This window comes from Canis lupus, chromosome 1, assembly GCF_003254725.2.
Source record: "Canis lupus dingo isolate Sandy chromosome 1, ASM325472v2, whole genome shotgun sequence".
NCBI classification, from domain to species: domain Eukaryota; kingdom Metazoa; phylum Chordata; class Mammalia; order Carnivora; family Canidae; genus Canis; species Canis lupus.
Genome location: NC_064243.1, coordinates 72,198,290 through 72,213,903, shown reverse-complemented (window position 1 = coordinate 72,213,903; position 15,614 = coordinate 72,198,290). Strand labels below are relative to the sequence as shown.

At 42.3% G+C, this 15,614-nt stretch overlaps 1 protein-coding gene across 1 annotated transcript in view; it reads right to left on the bottom strand.

Annotated features, from left to right (window-relative positions):
• Positions 1 to 13,145, bottom strand: part of FBP2 (fructose-bisphosphatase 2) — a 32,740-nt gene extending 19,595 nt beyond the window's left edge. The window contains exons 1-3 of the mRNA XM_025423145.3: positions 12,764 to 13,145; positions 8,296 to 8,458; positions 5,970 to 6,062 (exon numbers count right to left, since the gene is read on the bottom strand). Of these exons, the coding sequence (XP_025278930.1) occupies positions 5,970 to 6,062; positions 8,296 to 8,458; positions 12,764 to 12,933 (426 nt within the window). The 5' untranslated portion in view covers positions 12,934 to 13,145. The remainder of the gene's footprint in view (positions 1 to 5,969; positions 6,063 to 8,295; positions 8,459 to 12,763) is intronic.
• Positions 13,146 to 15,614: the final 2,469 nt, after the last annotated feature.

Here is a 15,614-nt window from a genome sequence, read left to right as displayed (position 1 = left end):
CCCCTGTAAAGGTATGTTTTTAGAGACTGTTGCATAAATGGGATCATACTGTTTGTGAACATTTGAAATTGTCTTTTTTCACTCAGCCTGACACCATTGAGATCTATTGACATTGTTATTGTATCGATAGTTTATTACATTTTATTGCTGAGTGATTCTCCATGGTATGCATATATCACTGTTCAACCATTCACCTGTTGTAGGACATTTGGGTTATTTCCAGTTGTGGGTTATTACAAATAAAGCTGTCACAAAAATCATGGGCAGGTTTTTGTGTGGACACAAGTCTTCATTCTTCTGGGGTAAATGAAGAAATTGCCAAATTCTTCCCAAGTGGCTGTGTCACTTTACATTTCCACTAGCCACACATAAGGGACGTCATTTCTCTGCATCCTTGCCAGCATTTGATGTTGTCACTATTTTGTATTTGAGGGGTTCTAGTATGTGTACAGTGATGTCTCATCATGGTCTCGCTTTCCATTTCCCTAATGGCTAGTGATGTTGAACATCTTTTTATGTGCTTATTTGCCAACAAACAATTTCACCTGTGTGGTGACATGTCTCTTCATGTCCCACGTTCTGCTTGGATCATTCAGAGTTTTTTTACTATTGAGTTTTGAGAGCTCTTATATGTTTTAGATAGGAGTCCTTTGTCAGATTGGTTTGCAAAAATATTCTCTCATTCTGTAGCTTGTGTGTTCATCCTCTTAACAGAGTGCACTTTTTGGAGAATTGCTCCATCTCATCTAAGTTGTCAGACTTATGTGTGTAGAGGTATTTATAGAACTCCCTTATTTTTCTTCTGATGCCTCCTAATTTTTTAAAAATACCAAAATAACTTTGAGATGAACAGTCTAATGTACAAATATGTGTTTCTCTGATTACTCTCCAAAGAAAAAATCCAAATAATGAAATTATTGGGTAGAAGACTATTGATACACATTGAAAAGTTGTCCCTCAGAAAAATTGTATTAACTTATAACATTACCATCAGTGATAAAAAGCATTTGCTTTTTTTTTTTTCTGAGAGAGAGAGTATGTACATGAGTTAGAGTGGGGTGGGGTGTGGGGAGGGGCAGAGGGAGAAGAAGAGAAAGACCTTTTAGCAGGCTCCATGCTCAGTAGTCATGGCCTGAGTCAAAATCAAGAATCAGACACTTAACCAACTGGCCACCCAGGCACCCCAAAGCATTTGCTTTAATTCAATCTGATGAACATAAGAGAGCACTATTATTTTCATCTTAGCCTATTTGATGGCTGAAAAAAATTATATTTCTTTTGTTTTAATTTCCATTTTTTATAGTTAAAAATGTAAACTTCATAAGCTTCTTGTCCATTTTTATTTCTTATTTTGTAAGCTGCCCATTTCAAGTCTTTGTGTATTTTTCTCTTAGGATATTTGTCTTCTTGTTGTTTATTTTATTTTTTAAAAGATTTTATTTATTTATTCATGAGAGACACAGAGAGAGAGGCAGAGACACAGGCAGAGGGAGAAGCAGGCTCCATGCAGGGAGCCCGATGTGGGACTCCATCCCAGGACCCAAGGATCACACCCTAAGCCAAAGGCAGACACTCAACCACTGAGCCACCCAAGCGTCCCACTTGTTGTTTATATTAATACCCTTTTACATTGAGAGACAGTAACACCTTATATGTGTTAACTTATTTTCCCCAAGTGCCATCTGCTTTTTAATTGTATTTACAGTGTCCTTTTCTTTCACAGTGCAATTTTTTGGTAATTAAAATTATTCATTACAGCCCATATTATTTTCTTCTCTTGTCTTTACAGTTAGATATAATTTCTCCTACATCAAGACAAGGCCAGACTAATAGTCTCCTATGTTTTGTTTCTAGTTTCATCCTCCATCTCTCCACAAAATTCATTAGCCCATCTGTAATTTTTTTCAGTGCATGGAAAAAAGAAAGGCTCATTTTTTCTGGTTTTGAGATCTCAAAAATCTACTTCATATTAGTCACGTCTATTGCTATGACACTCTTCTCAGAAAATCTCAGAGTAGTTTGCAAATGATCTGATGTTCTCTTTCTCTGGCCTTTTTATTTCTTCATACCCCAATAAAATATCTAAATCTGTCACATGTAAGGAAGGAATGCATCCCATGGTCGCTTACCAGTAAAGTTAATGGCAATTGCAAAGGCTCACTGTGTGGAAAAGTAGATCTTTTCTTTTTTTTTAATTGAGGTATCTTACACATAGCAAAGAACACAAATCTGAACTGTACAGCTCAGTGAGTTTTCACATATGTGTAGTATATACTCATGTAACTACCAAGATAAATTTATAGAACATTTCCAACAAGCTAGCAGACTCTTGTGCCCTCCTCAATCATTATCACCTCCCCCAAATGTAACTTCTACACTGCCCTTTCTCATGTTGACAACAAAAAGATAATCACCTTTGCCCATTTTGGAACTTCATATAAATGAAATCACAAAGCATGTGTCCTTTCGTATCTGGCTTATGTTTCACAACAATATGTCTTTGCAATTTTATCTGTGTTTTTGCACACCACAGTCTTTTGTTCTTTTCCATTCTATGTAGCTTTCTGTTGTATGAATATGCCACAATTATCCATTCTAATATTGATACACACTTGGGCTTTGTTTTCCCGTCAGGGGAGATATTATGAATCATTATTCATTATTATGAATCATTTGTCACATGTCTTTGGGCAGACATGAGCACTCAATTACCTTCGGTGTGTACCAGGAGTGGACTTGCTGGACCCTAATGTTTACCATCAGTAGGTGCCATCCCAACTTTCCAAAGTGTTTGTGTTATTTTTTATTCCTACAATGTACAACAATGTACAACAATTCCAGTGTTTTCATCAACACTTGGTATGCACTCTTCATTTTAGCCATTCTTGTGGGGATGAATGATGTCTCATTGTTTTAATGTCCATTTCCCTAATGACCAATGATGTTGAGCATCTCTCTTGTGCTTATTAGCCAATTGTGGGGAAAAAATCTCTTTAGTCTGTTCAAGTCTGCTCATCCCTTTGATTAGGTCAGTGGGGTTTTTTTCAATTGTAGAAGTTCTTTATTTATCCTGCATAGGAGTTCCTTGTTGGAAATACTGAAAATCTTTTCCTGCCAATCTGTAGTAACCTTTTTACTCTGTTAATTTTGTCTTCTGATGAACAAAAGCTCTTAATTTTAATGAACTACAGTTCATTAGCCTTTTCTTTCATGGTTATTGCTTTCTATCTCTTGTTGAAGAAGCACTTACCTTCCCCATAGGCATGAAGGTAGGTATCCTATGTTTTTTTTTCTAGGAACATATTGGTAGTTGCCACAGGCAAGGGTGGAAGGGTGAGAGGCAAATGGGTGAAGGTGGCCAAAAGGTACAAACTTCCAGTTATTAGATGAATAAATCCTAAGGATGTAATGTGACTCAGCATGGTGACTACAGTTAACAATACTGATTATCCATTTGAAAGTTGCTAGAGAGCAGATCATAAAAGTTCTCATGACCAGAAAAAAAAATATTTATTTTTTTAAGTATGTGAGGTAATATGTTAACCAAACTTACTGTGGTAATCATCTTACCAAATATATATACACACACACACATATATATGTATGTATAAATGTATAAATATATATGTATGTATACCATATGTATACTATGGTATAGATGTATATATACCATATGTGTGTATGTGTGTGTATACTATCAAATCTAATAATTATATTGTTCACCTATTTTAATACAATGCTATATATCAACTATATCTCAACAGAACTGGAGGGGAGTGAGAAGCTATTAAGAGCTGTGGATGGTGGAGTTGGAGAGCCCGTTTGAACCCCTGACCTGCCATGTACTAACTGGTGATTTTAGTCAAGTTACTTAACTTCTCTGTGCTTCCATTTGTTCACCAGTAAAAAAGTGATAGCAGTATGAACACCTGCCTCACAGGCTGAGGCAAGGACTGACCCAGGAGCACTATGCTTACAGATGGGCACAACAGTGCCAGGCTCATGCTCAGCAGTCCATAGTATTAGCCATAATGAAAAAGCCAATGTTTAAAACCACCTGAAAGGTACAACTGGGTCTTTTTCCAGAAACTCCAAAAGATCACACCATCCATCTCTTTATTTTTAATCTCTAAGCTGTACCTCAAAGGGAGAAGCAAAGCTCCTTTATTCACCTAGCTCATTTTTGCCTAATTTCAAAACTTCATCTTAGTCTTTCACTTTCTCAAATAGCAGAGAAAGTGTCTTGGGTCATTCTCTCCCGCTCCTTCAGCAGAAGTTTCCTTTTCTCTCTTTGCAAGAGAAAAAAAAAGAGAGAGAGAGAAGCATCAACTGGGAAAGCAAAATTCTCAGAGATTCCTCCCAGTCTAGGCTGGCTTGGCCTCCATCTGGTTCTCCAAAACAGAAGTAGCAGAGCCCAGGCCTGCTTCTTGATTTTCTCCTCAGAAAAAAAGCTTAGACTAACTCACATATCCTGCTACAGTTACTTTTCTGCTAAGCTTTTGCCTCCAAAAATCAAATTCTGGCCTGTTTCTTTGGACAACCATCAGCCAGGCAAAAATATCTTGCAATAGCAACATCTACAGACAACCCATTAGGTGACATGGGACAGACCCAATTCTCCTCCTTGTTTATCATCTAAGAGTACTTTGAAAAACACTCAGAGAAAATTAATTACATGCACATTATAGAATTAGTGCCAAATCGTAGTGTAGAAAATCAGTGATGCTTACAATTTGTTTGATCACAAGCAGTTTAGTGGAAAGAATGTGTACTATCAAGCCAGAGACATGAGTATGGGCCTCTAACACCAGACTGGAGGGCAGATTACCCAACTGAACAAGCCTTAAGACCATCCAGCACCCTAGGTCTTCCTTCCGCCTGAAAGCCCCAGGCCAGAGGCCCAGCCATTTTGATTGGAGTGAGGACTGATCCTCAAATTGAGATCTAGTGTGTATAATGTGGTTTGACATTAAGCCTCTGGTGATACTGGATGGTCACAAACCAACCCATAAGATATTTGCTGTTGTTAGGTATGTGCGGTAGGTGAAACTCCTCAAAGAGATCCTAATCTCTAGAACAGGTGACTGTGTTGCATTATGTGGCACAAGGGACTTTGCAAATGTAATTAGGGTAACCAATTTAAAATAGAGAGATCATCATGGATTGTGCAGATGGGCCCAATCGAATCAAATGAGTCCTCAAAAGCAGAGAACTTTCTGTGGTTGAGAGCAGGGGAGATGAGGCAATGTGGGGATATCAGAGAGATTAGAAGTCTGACAAAGACTTGGCCTGCCTTTGCCCCCTTGGAGGACATAGGACTCATAAGCCACAGAATGTAGGAAGCCTCTAGAAGCTGAGAACGGCCACAGCATCAATCAGCCCAAAAAGCCAAGGACTTCCAACCTATAACAGGAATGGAACTGAACTCTGCCAATAACCTAAATGAGCATCGGAGCTAATTCCCCCACCCCCAGCCTCTTAGGAGGAGGCCAGGCTGGCCGAAACCCAGATTTTGGCCTTATGAGACCCTGAGCAGGGAACCCAGCCATGCTTGTCAGACTTCTGACCTACAAAATGGTAGATAATAAATGGTCATTGCTTTAAGCCTCTAAGTGCATGGCTAAGTAAGATTTGAGAAACATAATGAGAAACAGAGTAAGTCTTCAAATACCACCAGGAACCTAATACTATGTCTGATATCTGTGTCACATCCCCATCTCCAAACCCAGGCCCCATCTGTCATCTTACCTTATCTTCCCACCAGTGTGGTAAAGAAGGCAGTTGGAAAAGTACCAGATCAGTTCTTCCAGTAAGGATCCCAAGGCAGAGCGAGTTATGGTTTGCCTACAGTGGTGTGTCTGTTTAGTGGGAGGACAAAGGCTAAAACTCCAACCTTGTGACTCCCAGCCCAGGAACCTTCCAGAAACTACCAGAGGGAAGGGGCATTAAAGATCAGACTATCTACTCACCTTTCTATAGATGGCAAAGATGGTTCCAATGGAGGCCAAGCAGTCAATGTTTGAAGATCCATCCAATGGGTCAAAGCAGACCACATACTTCCCCTAAATGCACAGAGGGAAGAGCCACCTGATTGGTTCCCTTCCAAACAACACACTCTGTAAATGTCTGTACACAGCAGGTAACACTATATCAAAAAGTGATTTAGAGCAAAAGGATATCCTTATCAAAAAATATAATTACCTGAGGATGGCAAAGTGTATCAGCATCTATGAATCATGAGCTCAGGCCAACCTGCCCATAGACTGATGAGTTGATGCCCACATGGGGCGATTGAGGTCCCATCCACCTCCAGGCCTCCTCTGGCACCACCCTCCCCTCTTGTGTGGGTCCACTGGGAGCTCAGAGCTGCTGGAGGTGTGAGAAGAAACCAGGTCTGAAAGTGGCACCTGGCCCAGAAGAGGTGGAGAAGCTGAAGATAAACCTGGGCTAGCTCTACCCATACCCACAGGAAGGTCACTTACGGATTTATTCATGATTCTTTCTGAACCACTCTGAAGATAGCCTTTCCTCATTTTGGAATGTTTTTGCCAAAAGACTGGAAAATCTCAGAACAATGCCCCAGGGCCTCTGGATCTGTCTTATTAAGAGAGCTAGTAAGCATAAGTAGTCAGGGGAATAAAAAAGTCCTAGGCTTTGCTGCATCCAACCCACCTGCCCTATGCAAAGACCAGAAGACAGAGTGAGTGGGATCATTCTAGCCCACACACACTGCTGCACCAGACTGTTCCAGCTGACATTCCATGGAAAACACCAGATACTTTTTACAGGCTTCCTATGTGGGGTTCCAGGAGCACTTTAGTGATGGGGTCAGAGTCTCCTGGCTAATTAAACACAGGTAATATAATATCAGGTTAGATGGGAATCATTTCTCCTAACCACTGAAATTACTTTTCCCTGACTTTTGGTGAGTAATGCCCTAGCTTAAGCTGACCTTTCTTTCTTTTTTATTCCTTCCTCAATGGGGGTGAAGGTAGGCTAAAAAGTGGGATAATCCATAAATTTGGAAATTCCCCATTCTCCCTGTAGATAATTCAACTGAGCCCATTCATTCATGCATGCATTCACTCAATGGATATCTGTTGAATATCTAGCATATGCTGGAAAATGTTCAAGAACTAGCACTAAGGGGATCCCTGGGTGGCGCAGCGGTTTGGCGCCTACCTTTGGCCCAGGGCGGGATCTTGGAGACCCGGGATCAAATCCCACATCGGGCTCCCGGTGCATGGAGCCTACTTCTCCCTCTGCCTATGTCTCTGCCTCTCTCTCTCTCTCTCTCTCTCTCTCTCTCTCTTTCTGTGGCTATCATAAATAAATAAAAATTAAAAAAAAAAGAAGAACTAGCACTAAGACCTATGTAGATAGGCCAACTGGGGAAGAAAGTGATAGATTAGATCGGAGAGACGATCAGGGGCATGTCGGTGGGAACTAAATGTTGAAAATAATCAGTGTACTCTAGTTTAAATTGTATGAGATGAGAGTAAAGTACTTTGCACAGTCAGTGGTTTACAACAGGTGTTTAATAAATTTGGCTTTACCTCTTCCATACACTCAGCTAATTATGAAGAAATGGTCTTCAATACCCAATGTATAAAACAAGGACCAGTCTCAGTATTTCTTTTGTATCACAGCTGAACATGGATTGAATTTTTGGCCACCAGAAAATCTGTCTTTAATGAATTGTTTATGAAACCAGAATGACTACAGACCCTCCCTGGTCATGCCCTGCACTGAGCAAGTTTGCCAATGTATGAAGGCAAGAGGACACAATCTTTATGATTTCTTTCCTACATGAATTTAACAGCTTGTCAGGCATGAAGAAATCTCTGCTGAAACCGGAGCCCCCTTGAGAAGTGTGAGATGGGGAATAGAAGTGGAGTGGAGCAGTTCCTGCTCTCCCCAGGAACTCCACTTTTTATTGGACTTGATGATTTTGAAGCCACAAAAAAAAAAAAAAAAAAAAAAAAAAGCAGCACTTGTTCCAAGCACATGAAGCGAAAACCCATGAACTCCACCTGCTGAGGCATTTTCAGTAAATTACTTTGATTTATTTCCTAAATGAATCACCTCATTATGAAACTTTTTTTTCACTAGACAGCCTAAGACTTCTAACTAAAGAAGTATGCAACCCATTTTTTTTTTCCAAAAGAAAACAAAAGTTAAGGAATAGAAGAAAATCTCAGAAACTACAGAAAAGCAAGAAAACCAAAACGTCTTCCCAACTCAGTCGTACCACCTACTGGTGAAGGGGGATCTGCGTGTGGGCCTCACACTCACCCTCTTCTCCTTGGGTGTGATGATGGCGTCTTTATTCTCCTCCGAAACCAGGACACAGGTGCTGTAGGAGGATTGCAGCATGTTGATGACCAGGGCATTGGATAACACGTCCAGTTTCTTCACCTCATCCCCGGTCACGTTCACAGTTCCCGCAATTCCATACCTAAGAAGAGGAAGGTCTGAATGAAGGAATCCCTATTCCAGCAAAGTCCAGATGCTAAGACACCACCATTGCATCCCACCACCCCCTTCACGGCCATGGAGTCTCCACATTGTACAGACCAAGTATAACATGTCCCCCAGCGGTGACTCTCAACCTTGCTGCCTCACACCCCAGGGATATTGTCAGGTCCCCTTCTTCTCACAATGATGCTAACCAGGATTCAATCGTAATAAAATACAAACCTGCATTTGGCAGTGGGGAGTGAGGGGAAGAGCTAGCTCATAAAGTCAGACACATTGCCTGCATTCCTGACCCCAAAGAGTCAAGGCCTGTGGCTTTCTGGGGCTGAAATTGCAAGTATTTGTTGATGACCCTCCAGTGGTTAGGCCTGGTGGGCAGGATGAAAAATTGCCTTGTGGTATGTTTGCATTACTTAGGAAGGAAACTTGGGGACAGATTTAACTGATTTCATTCTTCACCACCATTTGAGCAAGGTAAGAAAAACTCTAGCTAGCTTTATGTTTTAGAACACCGGTCTGCAAAGATCTCCCACCTTCCACGATCATGGGCAGGATCCTTCTCACATGCCAGCCAGATCACTCTGGTCTCACCCAGCATTCCTACATGGGCTTAAGGCCCCACCACACTTGCCTTACTGGCACCCCTGGGCTTGCTGCCCTACCCCCACACTCTTCTCTCCAAGGGTGGCGTGGCTCTTACCCCACGCAAGCCTTTTTCATTTCAACTGCCACAAAGGTCCTGTTGCCACCAGCACCCAGAAAACTGCTCCTCTCCTTCTCACCCTCACTCGTGGTGTTCCTCCCACAGGAATGCTGTCTGCCAACCATCAGCTTCTTCCAACTCTTCCTCCTGATTCCTTCTGAAAGCTTCCCTGGTCTCACCACACACCAGGCACGCCCCAGTCATCTCCTCCACAGCAGTTCCCAATCTGTTCATGGGAATACCTTTCCTGCTAGATTATCTGCCCACTGAATCCTAGAACGGCGGCCTTCTGTCCTGGTTTCCACAGTGCCCAAGGACGTAGTAGATGCTCAATACATGTTCACTGAATTGTGAAGAAGGCATGGCAGGAAAGTAATTTTCCTACTTCTCCTTTTCTTAATGCCATTTATTTGTTGAAGGAATCCTCAAGTGGTTCTAACAGGCAGCCAGGATTGAGACTAATGATCTACCCTAAGCAGGGGACAACTCTATTCCCACCCTCTTCCTTGACTGACGGCCTTCCTCCAGGTGCTGTCTAACCTTAACCTCCATCAAACCCTTCCTTCCAGAAAGAATGGGAGCTCATTCATAATGAGGTCTAATTGTCTGACAACTGCCCTGAGTTAGGTCATGGGGGTAAGAGGGCTTTATATCCCGCAGGACAATATCTTGTACCATTTTAACTAATATTAAAGCTTCAGTGACAATTTTTAAGTGCATATCCTACCACTTTGACAGTAGAAAACCATGAAGATGTTTCCAGGAGAAGCATTCTAGCAGTCCCTTCTTCCTACAGCAATGAGCGGACAAAAAAAGAAGAAAAAACTTGAAAATTTCTGATCCCTTTTGCATCCATGGAGTTTGTGCTTTTTCCCAGAAAAAAAGGAAGCAAAAGAATGAGGGGCTTGAGGGCCCCCAGAATGGGAAAGGGGCGGGAGTCTGTGAAAGTCCCATTTTCATGAGCAGAGTTGCTCCAGGACAGAGAGCCCAGCTTCTGGTGTGAAGCAATTCCAGGGTCCTGTTAAAATAATCTCAGCATTTTGTTAGGAAGAAGGACTTTCCAGACAATAGGCTTCTCACAGTGCCATTTTGGTGTTTCTTACCGAGGGACCAGGAGAAGGGTGTCATCTGAATTAGGAGGCCGTGGGGCTCCCTCAGCCCGGGGGGAGCTGAAGGTGGAGCTGAAAGGTGGAGTCTGACGTCTAGATTCACAGGCTGCACCTGTCACCTAGTGGACAATCGGCAGCATGAACCAGACAGCTGGCAAATTTCCCCAGATCTGGGCTTGGAACCAGTGTAAAAATGAGCATCTACTGAACATGTATTATTATGGATCTGGCACTGTTGAAATCTACATCTCAGGGATTCACTAAGCCTTACAACACCCCTAGAGGTTGGGGGCTGTTAACTTCCCCACCATTTTACAAGTGGGAAACTGAGTCCTGGCAAGAGTAGACAATCACATGGGAGGAAGAGCCCCAACTTCGATGAACAACCTATTATCCAATTCCTGAGTCCACTTCATCTGGACACTCAATAGTCACAAAGTTAGAGTTCTGAGGCTGATTAGTACAACCCTATCACTGCAGCCACTGCATCCTGAACAGAGGAAGAGCACATGAAGGTGGGTGAATAATACTGAAGTGTCAGCAAGCATTGGAGATGCCCAGAAAATGGCTCTAAGCATAGCAGGGCCCATATCCGGGGACAGGAAAAGTCACTTTTTAGTGTCATTCAGCACGGCCCATGACCTGGTAGGAGCAGGCAGAGACAGATGGCTGCACCTCGCATCATGGAAGTCCTTAAGCATAGAGCTTGGCCATTAACACTGAATGGGGTGATAATACAGTTACAGCAATAAGCAGAGAGTGAGGAAAGCCAATCATAATGCTCCATTTTAAGTAAGCTCCATTTTAAGTAAGCCTGGTGTTGGGTGTGGAGCCCAACACCAGGCTTGAACTCATGACCCTGAGATCAAGACCTGAGCTGAGATCAGAGTCAGACACTTAACCGACTGAGCCACCCAGGCACCCCATAATGCTATCAAATTTATGTGTTGTTGTTAAAAGAACATAATTGTTAAGAATTAATATTTTAAATCATTAGATTCTGTTATTTCCTCATTTTGGAGGAATGATAATAACAAGTTCCTTCAACTTTTGAGAGGACTTTCATTGGAATTGCTACAAAGAAAATGGAACCCCAGAGAAAGCTTCTTTTTATTGCAGATCTAAACCCGACACTGGGCTGTGTGAAAATTTAAAAAGGGAAACCTTACTAAAATTGAGCCAGGAGGGGGAGCCCTCACACTGTGCCACTGGAGGTCATTGCAGGAAGTGTTGTCAAGTCCAGACCCCAAAAGAAGAATCCTTCAGGAAATCATCAATTTCAGGCGTCTACAGGGGAAGACCTACATTGCATCTCCTACAAGTAACTAACTACCCCAGCGACTCAGCCAATAAGAAACCATGATGGCCCTGAACCCTTTCTTTTCACTTTTGTTCAAAACAACCCCTGCCAATTTCCTTCTCCATAAATAGTCTTCTTTTCCTTTGTTAGACCAGCCTATGGTTTTTGGCATGGCTTGCTTGTCCCATATTGCAATTCTCTATTATTCTCCAATAAACTAATCTTTACTGGTAAAATAACAGACTTATTTTTTAAGGTCAGCAGCTGTGACAGTCAGCAGCTGTAGCATGAATGTGGCCTCGTTCTGTGCCTAGACAGAGTATGGAAGAGAACAAAGCAGAAGAACGCTCTGCATTCCCTCCTCCTAGAGACACAGAACACTTCCAGCTTGCTGCACACCAACTAGGGAAGAAGATAAAGAGTCACCGAGAAAAAGTTTAAAATTTGTTTTAAAAGCAAAAACTCCTTCCATAGTAAGCCTGGACCTCCAGGACAGGAAGTTATTTGGTAAATGATTCCTAGCCTGAGCACATCGACAGAGTTCACGGCAATAAAACGGCTCATATCTGCTGAGAGCATAAAGCGAAGTAAGTCTTCCTCGCTGTTTCTTTGTGCCACAAGAGACAAGTCACAATAATTCAATCTATGTCTTTAATGCAACGAGCCCCTAAGCTTATCATCATTATAATACATTGCAACTGGAAAAGTTACATATAAAAAAAAAAAAAAAGGAGGGATCCCTGGGTGGCGCAGCGGTTTGGCGCCTGCCTTTGGCCCAGGGCATGATCCTGGAGACCCAGGATCAAATCCCACATCGGGCTCCCGGTGCATGGAGCCTGCTTCTCCCTCTGCTGTGTCTCTGCCTCTCTTTCTCTCTGTAACTATCATAAATAAATAAAAATTAAAAAAAATTAAAAAAAAAAAAGGAAAAAGAAAACATGTATTTTTTTCTCCATATCACGTCTCCCAAGGATTTTTGTTCCTTTCTTGAACAAGTCAAAAGCCCCTTTATCAAAGTCAGAAACTTGGAAAGCACCTTCCCTCCAGGGCACAGAGGCAAACGGCTTTTGCCACCGAGCTGGCCCAGGCCCCCGCGGCCTGCCCACCCTCCCTGGGCCCGAGCCCCTGCGTGCCAGGGCGGCTCCGGCACCGCCCCTGCTCCCCCAGACTCACAGGTGGGCCAGGCCGGCCTTGCGCACAGCCGAGGAGATGGCTTTGATGGCCGTCAGCATGGAGTTCAGCAGTTGTGTGAGCTCCCCCGTCCCTTTGGCCTGACGCCCTTTCTCCATAACGTAGCGGGTCAGGGTGAGCATGTCCGTTTCGAAGGGGCTTCTGTCCGACATCGCGGCGGGTAACTTCAAATCCTTCTTTTCTCCCGGGGAGGCTTGTTTATCTCTGAAGCCTGGGGCTCCTCGGTGTCTGAGCTGGTGTCTGCGAGCCCTGCCAGGACCTTTAAGGAAAAGGTGCCCCAACCCACGTGATTCAGATAACTGGGCAAGCCTTCAAGGAAACCTCTCTGGTGAGCCTGATTTTGAAGGCTGCCAAAGCACCAAGCAAGCCGTAAATAGAATCAGGCAGCCCAGAAACACGCACCTGCTTTCTCTTGATGAACCTTTTTTCTTTAAAGATCCTAGGAGGCAATTATTAAGTAAGTGGTGGGAGAAAAGAAATCCAGCCACTAAAAACAATGATCCACAAAACCGTCTCATGCAAGGACTTGGAAGGCTTTACATGTATCTCCTGCAGAACCTAATTCCCCAGTGGCACACTGGCAGATATCTTATCTGGGGTATAGGTCACCTAATAAAATAATGGCAATCCTGGGACCTCTTAGCCTGCGGTCTTTTATAAGCATTTGGAAAGGGTGCTTTTTATTTCCAAAAAGCACGTACGACTGACTGGGTATCTATAATAGATATCAAAACTAGAAGAAGAAAATTACATTCCTAGCATGGTGCTTCACATCAGGGTTGTTTTATCAATTCCTCTAGACTTGTGCTTTGAATTCAAAAATACCACCTGCTTACTGAACGGAAACACTAGAGAACATAAAGAAACATGAGAGTCCTTACCACCAGCCCAGCCCCCAACCTACTCTCTAGAACTAGCTGAGCTGGTGAGAGTCTGTGTTGGCAATAGGCACTGCTGGGGACCTGCATAGGGTAGATCAAGAACTTTCTCTAGGGCTACACAGACCTGGCACTGAGTCCCAAGCTAGTTATCTGCTAGTTGTCCTGGGAAAGTTCCTGAAGCCTCAATTTCTTCTCTTGTAAATGGGAACAGCAGTAAAACATCCACCTGATAGAATGGTTGTCAGGATTAAAAGCAGTAAGATGAACCTGGCACATAGTATGTACTTGGTGTCTGTTAGCTATTATAGATAAATACATAACTATTTTAGATGTATGTGTATTACGTGTACATGGAGTTTAGATGTATATATAACTATTGTTATAATTTTTAGACAGATATATAACTATTTTAGATGTATATATAACAATTACGTGTACATTTTGCAAAATAGAAGAATATACACATTGCTCTGCAATGTTTTTTTTCTTTTGACAATTGTTTCGATCAGAATGCGTTTAGCTGCAAGTAAGAGAAAACTCAGATGATTTAGATATGTGTGTGGGGGGGTATTTTTCTCATATTTTCTCTTCAGTTCACTAGGAGGTAGCTGCTGGCATTTACTTAGCTATTCAAGGGTTCCACTAGGGGCGCTTCTGCTTCTTCTGTTATCCTTGGTCATCTGGCTTCTGCCTCCAAGGTAAGACGTCTCAAGAGCACAAAATGGCAACTACCATTCTGAACATCTAACCCACACTGAAGACCCAAAGAGTGGAGAAAGGTGTTCCAATCTACCAATCACATCAGTTCCCTTTTTTAGAAAAGAAATGTTTCCCCAAAACACAGCCCCCCCACACACACACACACACACACACCAGTGGACTTCTACCTACATAGCTTTGGCCAGATTTCTGAGCTGTGGTGACCCCTTGCTACAAGGGTTGGGCACTGGTATTCCATGGACCAACCAACCTAACATGGCTACCATAGCAAAATATCTTAGAAATATACATCCATGTCGGTACAGAGATATACTGCATTGCAGTGTGTGGACTGTTAGATTATTTTGGAAATGCTCACTCTTGAAACAATGCTTCAACAAGTTTCTGTAGCTGTACTAGGGGAACTGCCCTGTCAGATTATTCTAATTTTGACATCTTCAGGATCTAAACCAGAAAGCTCTCTTTCTTTACTGAGAGCTTCAGGGAATTGTAAGAACTATAGAAGGGGATATCTTTGATCTTGCCATGTCCTACTGCCATTAACAAAGTTAATCTGTTTTGTTTTTCTTTTTTTATAATATACTTTTTTAAGATTTTATTTATTTATTCATGAGAGACACAGAGAGAGAGAGTCAGAAACACAGGCAGAGGGAGAAGCAGGCAGGGAGCCCGACGTGGGACTCGATCCCAGGTCTCCAGGATCATGCCCTGGGCTGAAGGCAGCGCTAAACCGCTGAGCCACCGGGACAGCCCTGTTTTGTTTTTCAAGCGAGAGATCAACAATGATTTTTCTGACATAATTACAGGAAGAGCAGTGGCTGGATGTCCTGGGCCAAGAGAGTGTCTTGGTTATTAGTTCCTAGGTTTCCTTTGAAATACAACATTGACATCAAAGGATTTCCTACATGGTGGTGTGGAATGAGGGCCTTCACATCTTCCCTAGAGAAATGATTGTGGCCATTCACACAAATACCCATTTGTGAATATTTATAGTAGCTCTATTGATAATGTCAGAGACTGCAAATCCATCTGCTCTTCAGTGAATGGATAAACCAACTGAAGTAGATCCATAAAATGGAATAGTATACAGCAATAAAAAGGAACAAACGTGTTATATACAGCCCTGGGACAAATCTCAAAGGCATTAAACTAAGTGAAAGATCCCAGTCTCAAAGACTATATAGGTATTATTCTGTTTATATTTTGAAAAGATAAAATTAATAAATATAATA